Source organism: Erythranthe guttata, chromosome 13 (genome assembly GCF_056151865.1).
Source record: "Erythranthe guttata isolate IM_541 chromosome 13, IM_541, whole genome shotgun sequence".
NCBI classification, from domain to species: Eukaryota; Viridiplantae; Streptophyta; class Magnoliopsida; order Lamiales; family Phrymaceae; genus Erythranthe; species Erythranthe guttata.
In genome coordinates this window covers 13,273,874-13,295,699 of record NC_142545.1, presented here as the reverse complement: position 1 = coordinate 13,295,699, position 21,826 = coordinate 13,273,874, and the positions used below count along the sequence as shown (strand labels likewise).

The following is a 21,826-nucleotide window of genomic DNA, read 5'->3' as shown; positions in this document are numbered from 1 at the left end:
GAATGAGGAATAACCAAACATAAATATAATAGATAATAAAGGTCGTCAATAAATATTGTAATTTTTTGTATAAATAATTACCTTCATATACGCTGAAAAACTTCCTTGTATACAACATTATTTGTAACATTGGTCGTATCACCAGATTCCGAGTTAATCAAAATCTTTATGCCACTTCGACTCTTAACCCTCGAGAGTGCGACATAGAGTTGTCCGTGACTGAAAACAGGTCTCGGCAAGTACAGGCCCACGTGAGAAAGAGTTTGTCCTTGACTTTTATTGATTGTCATTGCGAATGATACCATCAGCGGAAACTGACGTCGCTGGAATTTAATAGGCAATGCAGAGTTGGACGGTACCAAAGTCATTCTAGGAATGAACACCATATCACCAACTTGTTTACCGGACAGGATCCTGCAGTTGAGAACGTGTTTTCCCATATTAATAATTTGAAGCATTGTTCCATTGCACAATCCTCTGGCCTGATCGATATTTCTAATGAGCATAACGGGAACACCTCTTTTCAATGTCAACTTATGCGGTGGAATTCCGGAACATGATATGGTGTTGAGAAACTCCGGTGAGTATATTTCTGCGTTGACATCCGACAACAACTCCTCCTTGCACATACTATCTGAGCTGAAATAGACCTTCTCCTCTCCAGCTATGATCGACAAAAAATGATCGTTAACAAAACCGACACTTTCATTAGTGGGTGCAAGGATTGCTCTGCCTTCAAAATATCCGGGAGTGAAAAGGTTGGTCACCAGATCGGGATAGACAAACTCTATAAGATCCAAAAAGGGATCTGCAGAATACCGAATCAGCATGTCATCGGGAATTTCAATTGTGGCATCACCGTCATTTATCTCGCCAGCAACGCCATTGCCGATTCTCAATATCCAGTCCGCAAATTCTCTTATTTGATATGCATTGGCGGAAGAGGAGGACGACTCAAGTCTCATGTTCTTGTTTAACTTCATAACCTTGCATTGCCTCCACAACGGTGATGAATTGATTGTAGCATGCACAATGTCTTGTCTCGACGTTTTCAACACAACTGGCAGAATTTACCGAATTCCCCTCCAAGCACTACAACCTTGCCTCCGAATGGCATATCTGAATCAAGTATAGATTTCATTGTTTTGTCGAGTGCTTCGAAACAGTACATGTGCATCATCGGTGCCTCGTCCCATATGATTAGCTTTGCTCTAGACAACAATTCTGCCTGTGGGCTCTATTGTTTGATGCTGCATGTGGAGCTCTCATGTACAATTATTGGCAGTCCAAACCTAGAATGAGCAGTTTTGCCACCTGGAAGTAGAAGCGAAGCAATACCACTGGAAGCAACATTTATAACTATTTCTCCTTTTGAACGGATAGCAGCCGATAGAGTTTTCCATATGAAAGTCTTTCCCCTTTCTCCATGCCCATAAAGAAAGAATAGTCCACCTCTGTCATTTGTAACAGCATGCATGATATCATCGAACACTTTTTTCTGCTCATCAGTAATGGATGAAAGGTATTTCTTAAGTTCTCCACGCATAGCATCAACGTCATAGTCCAACTCGTCGAGAACTAATCTATTTACCGTGTCGTCCGTCATCGACCCAATTGGAATCGGCATTGGGGGAAAGTTACTCAGGCTTTTGCTGTTGCTTTGCAATACATTTTCTATTTCGATCAAAGCGTAATTTCTCAGAGTATCGTCTGACACAGGTGGACCTTCAATATAATATAATATAAAAAATTAACATAATGTGGCGATTATAAAAATATATAGTTTTAATTCAAACATGTGTAGTAAACGGTGTTAAAACATAAGATGTATTCTCATACCTGAATTGGTACGACGTTGTTGCAGTCTGTACTCAATATCCTCGGCGAATTCTTTCCAGCAACACTCCCACACATGTTCCGGTCTGCTCATATTATTTGCGACCAAAAGTACGACGAATAATCGTCTCACATAGTCACCACTGGCCCACTCGTTTGCCTCATTTATGCCTGCTATGTACTCCTTGTCGTCATCTAGTAGTCCAAGCGCAAAGCACGCATCTTTGAAAGTTGGGTAGACGTGATCCTCGACTTTCCTAAGATCATCGTAACACGTGCAACATCTTTGAAAGTTCAACAACAGTCTCAAGTAATAGTCTTCACCCCGGCCCGGCGGTACATTGGTAACCCTTCCGATCGAGAATCCTATCTTTCTCGGCATCCAACAGCGAGCTTTTTCCTTATAGACAAATTTCTGTGGAAACTCTCCATACCTCAAATTTCTAGCTTCAGGGTACAACTTATTCGCTTGGAACTAAGCAAGCATCATCGTTTGCTTCGCAGTCGGTCTGTTCAGCACATCAACTAATGAGTCATTATCTGTAAACACAACAGACTGACTGTCAGGAAGATGAAAGCTTAACCTAATCACCGGTGGGTCTCTAAAGTGAATGTCAAAGCTAAATAACCTCCAAGCAGCCTCGCATGCCGAAAGATATCTGCAGTCGTAGTACATCTTTATCTCATCGCGACTTTCAGGAGTTGGACCTGGATTATTTGATTGATAAAACGCCGCCGTGACTCGATCGTGTCCTTTGTTGACGTACTTGAATAAATACTTTATCGACTTATTCTGGTTGCACAACTCGACATTAATGTGTGCTCTGTACTTTTTCAGTAGAGCACGGTTATAAGGCACGACGAAACCATTGTCGAGATATGTTTTCTTCTTAACCACGGTCCTCCCATTTTCTCTTCTTTTGTACACCGGATAACCATCTGCATCGGCCTCAGTACGGTTGACAAAACTCTTTGGAAATTGCTTCGTGCAAATCTCGTCTTTCATGCATGAAGAGTTTTGATTGGCCAGACCACACGGGCCGTGAATCATATACTTCTCAACCAAATCGTACATCTTTCGGTCTGTTACCTTATCTGGGATTTAGGCACATATGATTTTATCTATGTCTTTTGATGTCTTCGGTTTGCCTTCATTGTGAAGCCAAATCAATATGTGCGCATGCGGGAGACCGCGCTTCTGAAACTCAATTGTGCAAACATCTGAATATTTTACATTTTAAACGTATTTGGTTAGCATTAATATACATAAATTTTCAATGTTTGACGTAATAAAATATGTATAATATTATAAGAGTAGACAATGTATAAAATATATATTATGTTATATTTTTATCTTATAAATTGATACTTACATGCTCTAATACCACCAAATATTTTGCCCTTATTCAAATCTGACATCAGATTGTCGAGCTTCATCTTAAAAACTCGAGCAAGAATATCGGGATGGTCTTCAGGTCTCAAATTAGTACCGCTCAACGCCCTTTGAATTTCCGGCCACTATGGATTGCAGGTAGTAGTGATGAACAACGATGGAAATCCAATCCAGTTGCATATTTGAAGAGCATCGACGAAGTTGTTAAACATGTATCTTGGACCTTGGGTAAAACTGTCTGGTAGAATAACCCTCGTGCCAATGGATCTAGCATCCGTATCTCCCTTCAAAATACTTTCCTCGATACCCTTGTTGTACATGTCAACTCTTAACTTATCCTAGTTAAATCTTATAAATTTCAGTCTTTCCAATTCAACCATTGAAAATGCGTCGACCATGAATTGCTGGCACAATTTTTATGAGTGCAACAGAACCGCGCTGTCGCTAAATCTTTTCTGGATCCTATACGCAAAGTACTGCCGCATTGTTAACTTCTTGCGTATACGTGTACCACTCAATGATGTTTCCCTCAGTGGTATATCATCCCTATAACCATCCTCGTTGTGAGGAAATATTATCGGATACTGCAGTGGAAGTTATAAAGGGTGCAACTCACTGATTCGCTGGAGTTTTTCGATCGTGTCTCGACAACTATGTCTCTAACACCCTCCCGGGGGTCAAAATCACCAACAATGAGTCCCACGATTTCACTGGAGTTCGGAAGATTGTAAGTACGGCCATCCGTATTCCGTTTCTTTATGAGCCTCAATTTGACATCTTCCATTCCAGTCTGCGAGAGCCTGTCCCGGGCAGCTCTGTAAGACTGAGCAAGCATATTTGAGTTGTCGACCATATCCTTCAATGTAGAAACAATCTCAGGATCCAATTCGCTGGAACTGTCTCCGGATCTGCAACGATAAAATGAAACATAAAGTAAATTCCTTGTAATATAAAAAATAATAACATATAACTGAAAGTGCTTTATACCTGACTGCATTCATTCGATTATTGACTTCATTCTCCGTGTCAAATATATAAAGTTGAGCAAACTTGGGACGCGATCCTTCATCTGGCAACAAACTACCCATTAAATGGTAGTTTTGTCCATGGAGTAGGAATGTGTATAGACCGGATCCTCTGTTTATCGTAGTCTGTATATTTCCTCCAATAGATGTGAATGGGAACATCATATTATACGACCGTATGTGTTCTTGGAAATGCTTGCTTCTTCGATCGGTACCAAATTGGAGAATCTTTAGGGGATCTGGTGCTTCTATTAAATTTGGCAATTCGACTTTTCCTCCACTACAGCACATTGAAAACTTAGGATTTGATGTACCCTTTTGCTTATCGAACATTTCCCCGTACCACATCATTGCGCCACATGATTGGCATTCGTATGACTGATCACCAAGATCATCGTATTCTGCGTAGGAAGAAGACATCCGTTATTACGATGAAAACGACATGTTATCATACTTAATTAATATTGGAGTACTTACCATCATCGTCGTCAGAATCAGTGAATGTTTCGTCATTTGATACATTTTAAATAAATAAAAATAATGATATCAATTGATTATTATACAATTTATTCAAGACAAATTTTACGTTATAAATGTGATCAAAATTATAACACATACCTCCACTGTCCGAAGTAATTTCCCGTATAGTCTGTAAGTCTTCATCGACCAAAGTGACAGGTTTTGAATCCATATCCAAGTCACGTGCAACATAATGTATGGTTTTTTGACTCTTTGATATCATCTTTCCGGTACGAACCGAAGAACTGTAAATTATTCAATGAATAAAAAAATATTATACTTTTACAATGTTGGATATGGTAACATATTAAATACAAATGTGTTATATAATTGTATTAATGTTGTGTTTCATAAATATTACGAAATGTACCTTTTGTTGGTTTCGTAGTATGTATTAGCAGAAATATTTTGCACACTGTCAATGCTATGTAACCCATCTATCTCGTACGAATTAGTATCTGTTGGAAATATTATTAAAGACATCCGTAAGAAAATTTTGAATAATTCTTCTAATGATGATAATTAATTAATAGAGTGCAAACCTTCACAATTTGCTGCAACATTGTTATATGTCACCTCACGATTTCTCTTATAGCTTTTTTTTTGTCATTTGTATCTGTACTTGACATACTTTTAACATTTAGAGTTCGAGTTTTTCCTTTATACTGGACAACTCTCTTTTTGCTGACAGTGTAATCCAAATCTGTTTACTTAATATAAAAATGTTATTCTTCATTAAATTTATATATTAAATTACTCCACATGTGTAAAAAAAGATAAATCTTATTTCATTACTATATATATATATATATATATATATATATATATATATATATATATATATATATATATATATATATATATATATATATATATATATAACTGTAGTTTGAGTTTCGTCATTACAAATGGTAATGTTGTTCGTACCTGTTGCTGCGACATCCTTCACAATTCTTCCATTGTTTCTTTCAGTTCTACTTACTGAAACACATCATAGTAATAATTTAAATTCATTTAATACTGATATATTCATATTAAAAAATGTAAGGGGACTAAGTAACATGAAATATATGTAAACTACGAATATAATAATTAATCATTACCATTTGTAATATCAGATAGAATTAAATTTGTGGGTGTAGTTGGTGATGTCGGGTTATTTGGTGTATATAATTCAATATCTTTGAATCGAATTCCAGCTCTCTGCCTGGATCAAAACTCCTCTGTGTTGTAAAAGTTTGATTTATCGATTGAAATTCCGCAAGAACTTGCATTTTTTTCCGAAAATTCTTATGTATATTATCGGAATATATATAATAAGGATGCCCAGTACTAACTTTATTAATTGGACATTGTTAAATGATATTTTGAGCAGACATTTGTATTAACCGAACATATAAATGCATAATTTAATTGACCTGAGGGGTCCATTGGCTTCTTTCCCTTGCCATTTCTATTTGTTTGCATAGTATGGGTGTATCCATCATCTGTATGAATAAATTAAAAGTATTATTACATCTAATGGTAAATATATTATTGTATAACAAACGTAAGTAAACACATCGTGACAATATATAAAATAACAAAAATAGAAAATACAGAAATAAAAAAATGATACTAACCATTTGTCATAGCAGATAGAATTAAACTGTTTGTTGTGGTTGGTGTTTTCATAATATTAGATGAGCACAATCCCACAGTTTTAGTTCCATTTACGCAGCCATGGTTCGATTGAAACTCCTTCATGGTCTCATTATTTGATTTATCTATCAAGTAAGATCCATATTTGAGTGAAATGTTAATAACATGATTAGTAAAATGAAAACTTGTGAAGATACACCATAAAGAAACAATTTTCACGAAATTATTTGCGAACAACAAAGTATTTGTTACCTTTCGCCGGTGTTAATGTTCTCTTGTTTCGAATATAATTTATGCGATTTGTCCTTCCAGCTTTTGTATCATGAATGTTGTTCTGGTTAAAAACATTCCACGGGGGACGTTTTCTTTCATATTTGATTGTATATTTGTAAAAAAATAAGATTACAATGTGATACAACAAAATGAAGTAGCGTAATTGCAATATTGTTATTAAATCTATTTAAAACCATAAAATCTTCAAATATTACGACTAATATAGAATGATTTATTAAGATCTAATTCATTGGCAAGAACCCGTATTTAGTTGATTGTAATAACAACTAAATATATAATTTGCAAGATATGTAAGGCATGAAATCAATTAGTTAATAATATATCTTATTTATATAAGAATATATTAGGAGTAAATATATTCCTAAATTAGATTTTTAGTGGGACCTATTTTTAAAAGATTGAATACTCGTACTTTATGATATGTTAACTATTTTTTATTGCTGATTTTTATTTATGGTAATAAATTTATGATTTAAGTATTAAGATATAACTAATTTATTTTTGTTATTAAATTTTAATTCGGACTTCTTATCCGGTTTAATTTTGCTATTATTTTTTTTCTTATTTTTTGTTTTAATTTATTTTTATTATTTTTGCTTTAATTTAATTTTGTTATTAAATTAATGGTAATGCATATATTTTCCATTAAATAAAACTGTAATTTGTAGTTTTTTTTAGTAAATTTATTTAACTACATGTATGCTATTTTGTTTGGTTGTTTTCTCTTAATTTTTTTGTTTCGAGCACTTCTTTTGATTAATTGTTTAACATAATTATCCAATTAAAAAATATATTATTTTATACTATTTAGAATATAATAGTATTTATTATTTTAATAGAACTTTTTATATAAACAACATATAACAGTAGGTAAAAAAATAATTTTTTTACGAAAAAAAAGGGGAAAAAATTAGAGATGAGAGATAGCACTTGTATTTTAACGGATTAAATAGAGTAAAAGACACATTAGTGATTTGAGATAAAAACATTCTACGAATTATATAAAAGAAATCTAACAAATAGAATTATTGATTATTATATGAAATGTTAATTCAAATAAATAAATAAATAGCGCAAAATACCCAAAAAAAAACAAAAAGTAAAAGGTCTTAGTGAATAAAACCACGAACTAAGTTCCACAGGAAAAAAAATATATCAAAGGAAACAATAAGTAATGCTTAAAACCAAGGTTGTTATTCCACTTTTTCCTATTTGATTTTCTTCAAGAGAACCGTGGTCGAATGCATTGGGGTATTCTCATCCTCTTGCGAATCAAGACTGAAATCCAAACTTCTCTTTATTTGAGTGATTCAACTGCCGAGGAATCAAAAACTGAATCCTTCGAAACAGTTAAGGACTCGTTTTCCTATAATGAAATGTTACATAATCATTAATAAAATACCATTGAACGAACTGTAATTAATTAATACTAATGTTGTAGTAAATTGGAAGACTACCAACCTTTGATGACAACATACAGACCGAAGAACTATCATCGACACTTGCATGGGGTGAAGTAGTATTAACTTGCTGCATATGACACATACCTTGCTATCCGTGGATCTATAAAAGTACCGAGTAAACAAACATATTTAATATCGGTGTTATTTTATTTTCCCATAAATTGGAATACATAAAAATGAAAAAAAAATGTAAAACATACACATTGTTCCCCAAAAACGAAGAAGGCAATTTAATGCGTTTTTCGATATCAGACTTTTTCATGTCTCCTTGTAGTACCACGTCTTGCATTCCTTCATAAATTTCGGAAGATAAATGTTTCCGCAAACGACCTAATTCGAACAACTAATAAAAAATAAAATTAACAATTAAGTATGAAAGATAAAGGAAATTGGTAACTATTAAACGGAAAACCATACAAAATATATATAGGGTATATAAACAATCGAAAATTAGGGTATAAACTAATCGAATATTAAATAAAATAATGAAAGAATGGAATTAGAGTATACAACCTTTTTTTCTTGCCGTGTGCTTTGTTATATGAATGAGAAATAATGGATGTGGAGTGAGGTATTTATACTTACTTTTCTATAAAAAAAAAAAAAGAGGTATTTATACTTATGTTATTTTATGTAATAAAAGGTAAATAGTATACATATTTAAGGAAATCAATTATATGCATTAAATTGATACAATTAAAATTATTTCATTTTAGAATGTAAGAATAATAATTGAATATATTATGGATTGAGAAATATATTGTTACTAAAATAGTGTGATGTTTACAAATTAACCATAGTTAAAGAAATGTCATTTAATGATTACCATAATATAATTACGGAATATGTCATTTATTATAATATATAATTACATATATATTACGGATTTTAATTGGTATTAGATGACAAAATTAATGATTACCATAATAACCTATATAATATTAAGGAAATATGTAATTGTCATAAAAAATGTCATTTATGTATTATATATTTACGGAAATATATACATATATTTTTAATATATTCTTATATCTCATTATGGAAAATTATAATTAAATGGACATTATATATGTAATATGTAGTGACACATGGAGCACGATTAGGATGCCTACGTGGATGGTGACATGGATGACACATGTCGTAATTCTAGGCTATGAGGGTTTCAATTTATATATTATATAGATAAGATGCCATAAGTAGCAATAAGGTATATTTCTTTACACGTTAGTTTTAATTTTGATAATTGTTAAAAATTAGAGTTAGAAATTAGTAGAGAAAAAATATTAAAAATAAATAATTACAGAAATACCATTAGGGTTTTTTAGGGTTGCCCTGCGTTTCTTTATTTTATATATAAGATGACATAAGTAGCAATAAGGTAGGATTCTTTACGGGTTAGTTTTAATTTCTATAATTGTTAAAAATTATAGTTAGAAATTAGTAGAGAAAAAATATTAAAAATAAATAATTACAGAAATACCATAAGGGTTTTTTAGGGTTGCCCAACGTTTCTTTCTTTTATATATAAGATATTGGTAATAATATTAATATTAATACTAATACTAATACTAATACTAATACCGATACTAATACTAATACTAATACTAATATTGATACTAATAATAATACTGATACTAATACTAATATTAATACTAATATTGATACCAATAGTAATACTGATACTAATACTAATATTAATACTAATACTAATACTGATATTAATACTAATATTGGTACTAATACTAATACTAATACTAACACTAATACTAATACTAACTAATACTAATACTAATACTAATACTAATACCGTTACTAATACTAATATTAATACTAATATTGATATTAGCAATAATACTGATACTAATACTAATACTCATACTCATACCAATATTAATACTAATACTAATAATAATACTAATACTAATACTAATATTCATATTGATACGAATACTAATACGAAGAATAGTACTAATATTGAATACTAATAATAATATTGATACTTACATTGATAAAGATAGTTATATTGATACTAATACTAATACTAATACTAATACTAATACTAATACTAATATTAATACTAATACTAAGAATAAGAATAATACTGATACTAATACTTATAATAATACTGATACTTATAGTGATACTAATAGTGATATTGATACTAATATTAATACTAATAGAAATACTAATACTAATACTAAGACTAATACTGATACTAATAACAATAATAATTCTAATACTGATACTAATACTTATACTCATATTGATACTCATAGAAATATTATATTAATACTGATATTAATACTGATACTGATATTGACACTAATACTGATACTCATAGCAATATTAATACTAATACTAATATTAATACTAATACTAATATTAATACTGATATTGATACTGATATTAATACCGATACTCATAATGATACTCCTAGTAATACTAATACTAATATTGATACTTATACTCATATTCATACTAATACTGATACTCATACTAATATTGATACTCATACTCATACTGATACTCACAATCATATTGATACTCATACTAATACTTAAACTAATATTGATACTGATACTAATACTGATAATAATAGTGATAATAATATCGATAATGATACTGATATTAATATTGATACTGATATTGATACTCATACTGATACTGATATTGATACAAATGTTGATACTGATATTGATACTGATACTGATACTAATACTGATATTGAAAGGAATACGAATACTGAAACATATATAAACTGATACTGATACCGATGCCGATACCTATACTGATGCCGATACTAATGTCGATACCGATAATGATATTGATACTGATATTGATATTGATACTGATATTTAGACTAATATTAATACTAATACTAATACTAATATTAACACTAATATTAATACTAATATTCATACTAATACTATTATTAATACTATTACTAATCCTAATATTAATACTAATACTAATACTAATATTAATACTTTTTTTAATACTAATATGTTAATATTGTTAATGTTAATGCTAATGTACATATTCTAATGCTAATACTAATTTTAATGTTAATGTTAATCTGGTATACGCTTATGCTGATTATAATTGTAATACTAATATTATCCAAATCCTTATCCTATTCCTAATCCTATTCATAACACTAATCATTATTCTAATCATAATCATAATTCTAATCATAAACCTATTTCTAACATTAATTATAATCCTAATAATTTTACTACTAATAATACTAATGCTTTGCTAATGTTAATTATAATTATAATTCTAACCATAATCCTAATCCTAATGCTAATCATAATCATAATACTAATACATGTCATTAATTGTAGTACGAATCAATAATCATAATCTTAGTTATAATTATAATACTAATATTAATCATAATCAGAATCCTAATATTAATTATAATATTATATTAATCCAAATCCTAATCCAAGTATTAATACTAATACTAATTCAAAGAATATTAATTACAATCTTAATTCTAATTTTAATACTAATCACAATCCTAATTATGATTTTACATCAATTTTTTTGCAATTATCTATCATTTTGTATAAAAAAAAATTATTCAATCTCCCAACTTTTATATCAAATTCCTTATGTGTGGTACCTGAAACATCAAGAAACACATTCAATATATTAGAAATTAATATTTAATTATATTATTAAACTGACATTGAAATTATTTAAAATAATATAAGGGTATAAGCAAACATTAAGACGTGAAAATAACGATAATCGTTGTTAATAGGATAAATTACGAAAATCCTCATGAACTTAGGCTAAATTACGGAAATCACCCCCACTTATCGAGAATTAGCAAAATCCCCCAAATGTTTGTTTATGTCTTACACGACCCGCTTATGGTGTGATTTTTTTACGGAATCTTTTTTATTCCATGTAATATCCCAAAAATTGTGGATTCCACCCTTGCAGAAATGGCATTTCTTTTATCTTACATTTTAAATACAAAATTTATCCTTAGGGGAGGTAATAGTAATGCTAAAAAGTTGTGAAGATGTTATTTAATTAGAATAAATTTTTCGTGTAAAGTCCCCCCTGAGGGTAATTTTTGTCTTTAAAGTACCATTAACAAATATCGTGTGCATGATAGAATCTGCATTTTTCAGGGAATATTCCACGTAATAAAAAAACAAATCCATGAAAAATCATATCGTAAGGGGGTCGATGTAAGACGAAAACAATCATCTGGGAAATTTTGGTAATTACAAATATAATATTAAATTAGTAAAATTAACTTTTTGTAGTTAAAGTCTAATATCTTTTTAATTGAATTTTATCATAAAACAGATAGTAAACTTAAGTTTTCTTAAATCGTAAAAATTGTAAGATTTAATCGATTTTTTTGACATTTAAGATTTAATCAAAGATTTAAATCGATCTATCATCTAGGTAGTAATCGGATCGAATTGCAAGATCTGAATTGTAAATTGTAAGATTTTCATAACTATACACGTAATAACTTTGTTGCTAAAAAAAAGAAGAAAAACTAATTGTGCTTTTATAATTGCCAAAAATCACCTTCGATTTTTATAAATGTTTTAAAACATATGATAATAATCAAATATCAAATCACATCACAAATCACGATAACTTCATCAAAATAAACAAATGTGTAGAAAGTCAATGGAAAATGCAAAATACTTTGAAAAAATTTAGAAGGAAAAAAACTACATAGATTTATAAAAATTAGATCAATTACGGGTTATGAAATTAGATCAACTTATAGAAAGATTGCACGTACGTAGCACGTACGTAGTACGGAAACTTCAACTTTATAACATTTCTGCATTTTAGATACGTTTTGTATTCGATACTTGAGAACACCTGCCGGACAACTTATGCCCAATTTTGCAATTTCTAAAAACTTAGAGACATGTTTGAATAACAAAATTTCTAATATTTTTTGTTGATTCGATAATTATTTACATGATTTATTAATCAATCGCAAATTGATAGTTGATAATAAAATATATTTTGAAATGTTTGTACGAAAATATATAAAAGTAATTTATATATATATATTAATAAAAACTTATATATTTTTAATAACATGTTTATAAATATACTCCTATATTTTTCTTATTTTCACGTTTTCTCCGAGTTTCCCGTACAACATTTTTGGGACATATTGTCTCCGGTGTTGGTTTTTCGTATCACTTTGCTTTTGTATGACTCTATGAATATTGTTATGCAGGATATTGAGGAGTTGCAATTTCATCGGGGAGTTACCAAGTTATATTGGAAGACTGACATCATTGAAAGCCTTGTTACTAGAAACGTTTATCCTTGTCTAGTATTTATGTACTATACTGTGGAAATAGGGAAAGTGAAACATAAGATTAAAAATAATAATAATATTGATATGCATAATTGGGGCAACCCAATGGGTCTACAAATTACTTACCTACTGGGCCACGAGCCCAATATCGAAGACCACTATCACCGAGACCCAATCACCTTCAAGTAAGGTTTGGGCCCGACAATCTCAACTAAGCTATAAATAAAGGTTTGAATTCATTTCTTAAGGTACGTTCTATGAACTGAGTAATACTATTAACTGTATTCTCTGGACTATTTCCACTATCAGCACGTCTGACTTGAGCGTCGGAGGGGTTTCCGCCGGATCAACCCCCGGCTTAGTTCATGTGTGCTCATTTTGCAGGTACCTCAGGATCATCAAGTTGTCAAGCTACTGATCTGGTTTGCTCTCCCAGCTCATTTTCTATACCACCCTAGGTGAGCTACATATTAGCATCATCATTTTGGCGCCGTCTGTGGGAACGATGCAAACCAGATCACGTAGCCAACAAGATCCTCCTGAGGCGTCTGCTCGGAGAGAAAATGACATAGCTAACGACCTCCCACCTCGTGGAGGCTCTAGCTTGCCACCTCCTCCACATCCCATGGATCTGCCTCGCGAGGTTCAGGTGATCCCCCCTCGGGACCCACCACTCGCCGATCCACCACTCCCTGCTCCTCGAATGGTTCAAATAACCGAGGGTGCGCTTCAACGCATGATAGCAGAAGCTTCAACTCGCGCTGCCACAGAGGCCGTGACCCAATATATCGCCACGATGGGAGCAGATGCTCCCAACGCGATACCAGCACCTGCTCCACATGTGGACCCACATATGGCACCACCGCCATCGACTCCCTGGGGGTTTATAGTGCCCCCAAAATATTTTGCTCGCCAAGGGTTATCGACTCCATGGGGGCTTACATCGCCCCCAAAATATTTCGTTCGCCAAGGGTTATCGACTCCCTGGGGGTTTATAGTGCCCCCAAAATATTTTGCTCGCCAAGGGTTATCGACTCCCGGGGGGCTTACATCTGCCCCCAAAATATTTCGTTCGCCAAGGGTTATCGACTCCCTGGGGGTTCACATCGCCCCCAAAACATTTCATTCGTCATAGCAGGAGCCAACGCTCCTCCTCGTGAGGCCCCACTGGGTCATCAACATGATCAATTTCTACTTACTTCTCGAACGGTTCAGATAACCGAAGAAGACCTTCAGCGTATGATCACGGAAGATTCAACTCGTGCTGCCACTGAATCAGTGGCACCATATATCGCCAAGTTTGGGCATCTCACCCCAGTGGTTCGTGATCGCCTCATCCTAAATGGGGGGCTATCCCACCCTAAAGTTGGGCATCTCATCTCAAGGGTGGTACATCCACTTACCTTTCAACCCCAAGGGGTTTCACATCCCATCAAGTGTTTCACGTCCCTACTTCAAAAACAGAAAAAAAAAAAAGGTTTGACGCGCACGCGCGAACCAATGGCACAACCGTGCGCATCTACCTCAGACCATAGGTCTCGAGCACCTCATCCTACAGTGGGCAGTTATCCCCATCCTAAGGTTGGCCATCACCCTTACCTTTCAACCCCAAGTGGGTTCACATCACATCTCAAGAGACGAGTATAATCTCCCTACTCAAAAAATAGAACATCCCCAAGGGGGTGCACATCCCATCTCAAGGAACAAGGATAATCTCCCTACTCAAAAAATAGAACATCCCCAAGGGGGTGCACATCCCATCTCAAGGAACGAGGATAATCTCCCAACTCAAAAAATAGAACATCCCTAAGGGGGTGAATATCAACCAAATAAAAAAAAGGGGGGGTAAAATCGCGCACGCGAGACCCCAGAAGAAGATGAAGAAAAAAAAAAAAAAGAAGAAGAGAAGAAGAAAGAAAAAGAAAAAAGAAGAAGATGAAAAAATACAAGAACAAGAAGAAAAAAGAAAAAGAAAAAATAAGAAGATGAAAAAACAGAAGAAGAAAGAAGAAGAAAAAATAAAAAGATGAAAAAATACAAGAACAAGAAGAAGATGAAAAAATACAAGAACAAGAAGAAGAAAAAAGAGAGTAAAAGAAGAAGAAAGAAAGAAGAAAGAAGAAGAAGAAAAAAGAGAATAAAAAATAAAAAGAAAGGACATGCAGCCGAGCCGCGCGCGCGCGGCTCCATTAAAAAAAAAAAAAAAAAAAAGGGGGACACGCGGCGCGCGTGGCGTACACGCGCCAGACGCGCGCGCGTGTACTGCACGCGCGCCAGCAAAAAAAAAAAAAAAAAGACATGGAGACGCGCGTGCACAGCACGCGCGCGTGGCGTAGACGCGCCAGATGCGCGCGCGTGCACTGCATGCGCGCCAGCAGTAAAAAAAAAAAAAAAAAAAAAATCTCGCACGCGCGCGCGCCTTTCCATGCACGCGCGCGCGCCTCCCAAGGCCACCTTGGAGCGCGCGCTCCCACCTAATTGGGCACAACTTTTGCTACTCTCCACCAAATTGCGCGTAGATTTCACCTCGCTTCACCAAATCACGCGAGAATTTCAACGCGCTCCACCAAATCGCGCGAACTCTTCAACGCGCCTACCAAATCGCGCTCGCTATCAAACGGATAAATAAAAAAAATTATTTCTCCACGCCATGCCAACGATTAACGCAACACTACAGCACAGATCTACTCTCAATACGATCCGGTACCCCTTTCTACTTGGCTCCCACATCGTCTCGAGAGTGGGGGGCTTGCGAGACATCCCACGATGAGTCAACTCGCTCAGTACTACCACCCGCAGCGAGACAACTCCCACGAGGAGACCACTCGCTCCATCCTACAACCCGCAGCGAGACAACTCCCACGAGGAGCCAACTCCCTCGGGTCTACGAAACCATAGCGAGATAACTCCCATGAGGAGCAAACTCGATCGGTCATACAACCAGCAGCGAGACAACTCCCACGAGGAGCAAACTCGCTCTGTCCTACATCCCGCAGTGAGACAACTCCCACGAGGAGCAAACTCGCTTTGTCCTACATCCCGCAGTCAGACAACTCCCACGAGGAGACAACTCGCTCGGACCTACAACCCCTTGCGAGGAAAATCCCACGAGGAAGCCACTCGCTCGGTACTACGAACCCGTAGCGAGACAACTCCCACGAGGAGCCAACTCGCTCGGTACTACGAACCCTCAGCGAGATAACTCCCACGAGGAGAGAAATCGCTCAGAGCGACATCAATCCGCACACTCGTCAGTCGCGCGTCATCCAATGATTCTACAACTTCGCTGCGAGACAACTCCCATGAGGAGACAACTCGCCCGAACTTCACTATATAATCGCAAGCTCAAGTTAGCACGATTACAACCCTAGAAACACTTAGAAATATTATGGGAATCTATATAGCCTGGCCAACTTGATTACTCAAATTTATCTACTTGTTTTCGATGGGTCATTCATTAAAACGTGGCCACGGTCCAAACATACTTACGATCCACGAGGTCTAACAAAGGGCACGATCCCCATATAAAAATCTTGAGAGCCTAATCCCCTCTTCAAGTACATCATGCACAAGGCTATATGTAAACACATACAAGCAACGCGTCACAACATTGAAAATGTCGATAAATAACAACTCCCACGAGGAGAACACTCGCTATGTGCTACTACATTATCGAGAGACAACTCCCACGAGGAGATAACTCGATCAACTCTATTACCCCGCGACGAGACAACTCCCACGAGGAGATAACTTGATCCGAGCTATTACATCGTCGCGAGACAACACCGACGACTCAAGTAACTTACATCGCACCAACTTGGTTGCGCTACGCGCCAACGCGCCTTCACGCCCCTCCGACACACACTCCGATGCGTTTTCGCACACCATTAGGCCATACGCCAACAATCGACTTCTACAAATTTTACTCTCGACACGATCTGACACCCATTTCAACATGGCCCCCACATCGAATCGAGAGTGGGGGGCTTAATGATATGCATAATTGGGCCAACCCAATGGGCCTACAAATTACTTACCTACTGGGCCACGAGCCCAATATCGAAGACCACTATCACCGAGACCCAATCACCTTCAAGTAAGGTTCGGGCCCGACAATCTCAACTAAGCTATATATAAATGTTTGAATTCATTCCTTAAGGTACGTCCTATGAACTGAGTAATACTATTAACTGTATTCTCTGGAATATTTCCACTATCAGCACGTCTGACTTGAGCGTCGGAGGGGTTTCCGCCGGATCAACCCCCGGCTTAGTTCATGTGTGCTCATTTTGCAGGTACCTCAGGATCATCAAGTTGTCAAGCTACTGATCTGTTTTGCTCTCCCAGCTCATTTTCTATACCACCCTAGGTGAGCTACATATTAGCATCATCAAATATAGAATCCAATTCTTTCATTGTTGCGAAACTTGATAACACTGTTCAATGTTAGCATTCACACATGAGATCAAATGACTAATGGATATTTTTGTTTAAAATGTCATCATCTAGTTTATCTGTGACAAGTTTTTGCGTTCAAGGAAAATGTTGAGATTGCTAACTCGGCATGTTCTTTTCCAGGTATCTAACTTGGAACTCCCTAACTGGGCCGCTGCCGGATTGGATGTTGTAAGACGGCGACGCAATGTATTGCTTCCTCCCTCTTATTTTTGCTTCTCTTATTTAGACATAAATCGAGTCAATAATTGCCTCTAGCTCTATCGTTTTAATATAGAAATATTGCATCATCAAATCCAGTGAAGTTTAAATCTATTCAATTTGTATGCAGTGACGTGTCTTATAACAACCTCACATATGAAGCCGCAAATTGTCAGCCACGCAACTTGTGAGATTACTTACACTTATCATCATGTCGATATTGTTTTTGAATTTCCTCATCTGAGCAATTTTCACCAATTATTTCAGAAACTTGTTTGCAAGCTCCAAAGGAAATTCTTCGTAAGTTTCTGACTTAAAAGTTCACAAAATCTCCGTTGTACATCTCATTTTCTGTTATATGAAGCTTACTTATCAAAATATTCATTCTTTTTGGCAGTGGATGTAATTATTGAGAATTCGTTCCATGCTTTTGTCTCAGAGTATTACTCTCTCCGTATTAACTGTGGTGGAAGACAAGTAGCTGATGATAAACGATCTACCTACGAAGATGATGGAAATTCTGGTGGGCCTTCAAATTTCTTCGCAAGTAAGAAAAACTGGGGATTTAGCAGCACGGCCCACTTCTTGGATGATGACCGCCCTACGGACTCGTTCATCTGGCCAAACAGCTCAAGCATCTCAGGGCCGAATTCCCAGTTGTACATGGATGCACGCCTTTCGACTCTCATTAACTTATTATGGATTTTGTTTGATAAACGGGAACTACACAGTAAACCTTCACTTTGCGGAGATCGTGTTTACTGATGATAAAACATATAGTAGCCTTGGGAGGCGTCTGTTTGATGTGTTCATTCAGATACCTGTATAATAAGCTTTTTTTTGTAACGAGTATATTTGAAAAGGTTCTCTTTTAAATGACGAGAACTTATGTTGAATGAATCAGTTGAGTTTTGTTGTCATGTGATGTTAGTGGTTATTTGTTTTGTATTTGTATTTGTAGTTTTTCACTTTAAGAAGTGCCTCATGGTTTCTGGAAAAAAATAATTTCAGGGAAAGCTGGTGCTGAAGGATTTCAACATTGAAAAAGAAGCAGGTGGAGTTAACAAGGGAATTAGAAGAAACTTCACTGCAATTGTTGCTGATAATACTTTGGATATCCGCTTCTATTGGGCTGGGAAATGGACAAATGGTATTCATGTTAGAGGCGTATACGGTCCTCTCATTTCAGCCATATCTGTTGATCATGGTAAGTCGGAAGTTGGAATTTAGTAACTTGTAAACATAAGAGATAGTTGTCTGACACATCTCTAATATAACCAATGAAGGAGATTATGGATTATTTTGACAGTATATTTGATTTATCTCTCTCTCTCTCTCTCTCTCTCTCTCTCTCTCTTCCTCTCAGATTTTACGCCACCATCAGAAAATGGAAGCAGCATATCTGCAGGGGCTGTAGTTGGCATAGTAGCAGCAGTTCTTGTTACATCCTGGCTAATACTCATGCTAGTTCTAGGTATTCTTTGGTGGAAGGGTTGTTTTAGACGCAAAGACACATTGGAACATGGTACTAAAATTACAGGCTCAATCATATAGTCCTTAAATTTCAACATGTACATGTATCTTATTTTCATGTGTGCAAATTCGTGCAATATTTGAGAGAGTGCAATAAATGCCATCTAAAATGAACTATGTGATTGAAAAGTGTTTGCAGTTATCTAAATTGCTATTTTAATTTTTTTTCTCAGAACTAAAGGGTGTAGACCTTCACACTGGATCATTTACGCTAAAGCAAATTAAAACCACCACAAACAATTTTGATCTTGCTAACAAGATTGGAGAAGGTGGTTTCAGTCATGTCTTCAAGGTAGCGTAAACAATAAATACGTCTAGTAAATGAATTATCTTTATGTTGTCATTCAACTCATTTCGTTTTTCTGCCACCTCTGATTTGAAGGGTGTTCTGCCAGATGGCACCTTTAAAGCAGCTTTCTGCCAAATCAAAGCAAGGGAACCGTGAGTTTGTCAATGAAATTGGCCTGATTTAGGCTCTACAACACCCTCATCTTGTCAAATTACATGGATGTTGCATTAAAGGCAACTAGTTGTTGCTTGTCTATGAGTACTTGGAAAATAATAGCCTTGCTCGTGCATTATTTGGTAAGTTTTGCTACAATTCTATTTTTGTTGCTTCTACTTCGAGAGAGATATAAATGGGATCCACAACTTATGTGCACCGATCCAATTTTTTTTTTTTTTTTTTTTTTTTTTTTTGCAGGTCTAGAAGAACACCAAATTGATTTGGATTGGACGACGAGGCATAAGATCTGCATTGGTATAGCCAGAGATTTGGCGTATATGCATGAAGAATCAAGACTTAAAATTGTGCATCGTGATATCAAGGCTACAAATGTGCTTCTTGATAAAGATCTTATGGCCAAAATATCATATTTTGGACTTGCCAAGCTCGATGAAGAGGATAACACCCATATAAGCACCCGTGTTGCCGATACTTAGTGAGTAATCAATCATTCATATATTTGACCAAAGAATTGAGCCATTCATTTCACAGAACATCTACTGTCTCCGTCAATATTCAACTTTTTTCTTCGTTTTCTTTTTTTTTTTTGGAAAAAAAACTTATGACAGAGACATTACTGATATAATATTTGATTTCCCAGTGGATATATGGCGCCAGAATATGCAATGCGAGGACATTTGACAGACAAAGCAGATGTATACAGTTTTGGGGTTGTTCTTTTGGAACTTATCAGTGGAAGGAGCAACTCTAGCAGTAGGGATCCAAGCTTCGATCTTCTTGAATGGGTATATTTAGTTAACACTGTTTCACGTATTTACATTCGTCTTCTGCTACTGTTGTTTCTACGAGTCACTATGATAAGCTTAACGCATGCTATGTTCACACAAGAACTTCGAAGATGAAACTCCTTTTTCCTTTTTTTCTTCTAGGCAAACTCGTTGAATGAGACAGGAAAATTGATGGATTTAGTGGTTCCAAGATTGGAATCGAAGTTCAAGAAAAAAGAGGTTATATCGGCTATAAATGTGGCGCTCCATTGCACAAATATTGTAGCCACAGAAAGGCCAAGTATGTCGGCAGTTGTAAGCATTCTAGAAGGAAAAGCCGTTGTTGGAGAATTCATTTCAGACACGAGTACCTCGAATGACGGGACAAATCTTGTTAAGGAAACGACAGAATCTGACCGTAATAATGAGTATGATGGTCAAGGGCATAGCACATCAATTGATGTTCGATGGACTGGTTCCTCAGCATCCACTGCCGGTGACCTATATCCAGTCGACGTGGAATACTTGGAGAAGAGAAATCTATAAACACTCTCTGAAAATTCTTTATTTCTTCGATTTTCTGTACATTTGTGGTTTTGATCTGAATACAGCTGTGGTGGACAAGAGAAACAAATAGCTGTTGCTAAATTTGGTTTAGAAAAAAACATATACATTTATTTATTATTACAATGCCTTGTAAAAAGTTTAAAGTTGTTTTCACTCTGACATTTTTCGAATGGAGGATATGTTTGCTCGTTGCGTTTTGTTTTCCCTTCGAGTTTGCGCTTTTGGCCGAGAGTTTAAATGTGCATGTTTCGGTCCTCAAAATTGGGTTTTTCGGTCAGTTCTTATTGGCCGATCGAGAGCTTAACCGAAGAGTGTCCTATCAGATGCGATGAGATCCGATCCC

The 21,826-nt window shown here is 35.1% G+C and overlaps 4 protein-coding genes and 1 pseudogene across 4 annotated transcripts; 2 read left to right on the top strand and 3 right to left on the bottom strand.

Annotated features, from left to right (window-relative positions):
• Window positions 1-83: 83 nt before the first annotated feature.
• On the bottom strand, window positions 84-965 carry LOC105956890 (uncharacterized). The gene has a single exon (XM_088812452.1). The coding sequence runs from the start codon at window positions 963-965 to the stop codon at window positions 84-86; it is 882 nt and encodes a 293-aa protein (XP_088668578.1).
• A 272-nt stretch (window positions 966-1,237) lies between these two features.
• LOC148765963 (uncharacterized) lies at window positions 1,238-2,218 on the bottom strand. Its single transcript, XM_088812451.1, has 2 exons — window positions 1,840-2,218; window positions 1,238-1,725 (listed from the first exon to the last, which is right to left on the bottom strand). Exons 1-2 carry the CDS (start codon window positions 2,216-2,218, stop codon window positions 1,238-1,240), a joined length of 867 nt encoding a protein of 288 aa, XP_088668577.1.
• A 93-nt stretch (window positions 2,219-2,311) lies between these two features.
• LOC105957872 (uncharacterized) lies at window positions 2,312-6,519 on the bottom strand. The gene is made up of 9 exons (XM_088812450.1): window positions 6,396-6,519; window positions 6,192-6,260; window positions 5,701-5,754; window positions 5,144-5,231; window positions 4,873-5,018; window positions 4,217-4,655; window positions 3,846-4,137; window positions 3,210-3,354; window positions 2,312-2,931 (listed from the first exon to the last, which is right to left on the bottom strand). The coding sequence occupies exons 1-9, from the start codon at window positions 6,517-6,519 to the stop codon at window positions 2,312-2,314; spliced, it is 1,977 nt and encodes a 658-aa protein (XP_088668576.1).
• Window positions 6,520-18,658: 12,139 nt separating this feature from the next.
• LOC148765962 (putative LRR receptor-like serine/threonine-protein kinase At1g07650 pseudogene) lies at window positions 18,659-19,380 on the top strand (annotated as a pseudogene).
• A 1,406-nt stretch (window positions 19,381-20,786) lies between these two features.
• On the top strand, window positions 20,787-21,525 carry LOC105957088 (putative leucine-rich repeat receptor-like serine/threonine-protein kinase At3g14840). Its single transcript, XM_088827488.1, has 2 exons — window positions 20,787-20,934; window positions 21,079-21,525. Exons 1-2 carry the CDS (start codon window positions 20,797-20,799, stop codon window positions 21,460-21,462), a joined length of 522 nt encoding a protein of 173 aa, XP_088683614.1. The 5' UTR covers window positions 20,787-20,796; the 3' UTR covers window positions 21,463-21,525.
• Window positions 21,526-21,826: the final 301 nt, after the last annotated feature.

Excerpts from the sequence above, each read along its gene's own strand:
- LOC105956890 (XM_088812452.1), bottom strand. The coding sequence starts at position 965 with ATGAGACTTGAGTCGTCCTCCTCTTCCGCCAATGCATATCAAATAAGA.
- LOC148765963 (XM_088812451.1), bottom strand. The coding sequence starts at position 2,218 with ATGCCGAGAAAGATAGGATTCTCGATCGGAAGGGTTACCAATGTACCG. Across the intron at positions 1,726-1,839 it reads ACAACGTCGTACCAATTCAG|GTCCACCTGTGTCAGACGAT; the intron begins GTATGAGAATAC and ends ATTATATTGAAG.
- LOC105957872 (XM_088812450.1), bottom strand. The coding sequence starts at position 6,519 with ATGAAGGAGTTTCAATCGAACCATGGCTGCGTAAATGGAACTAAAACT. Across the intron at positions 4,656-4,872 it reads AATTACTTCGGACAGTGGAG|AATACGATGATCTTGGTGAT; the intron begins GTATGTGTTATA and ends CTTCCTACGCAG. Across the intron at positions 4,138-4,216 it reads AATCGAATGAATGCAGTCAG|ATCCGGAGACAGTTCCAGCG; the intron begins GTATAAAGCACT and ends TTATCGTTGCAG.
- LOC105957088 (XM_088827488.1), top strand. The coding sequence starts at position 20,797 with ATGGCGCCAGAATATGCAATGCGAGGACATTTGACAGACAAAGCAGAT. Across the intron at positions 20,935-21,078 it reads GCTTCGATCTTCTTGAATGG|GCAAACTCGTTGAATGAGAC; the intron begins GTATATTTAGTT and ends TTTTTCTTCTAG.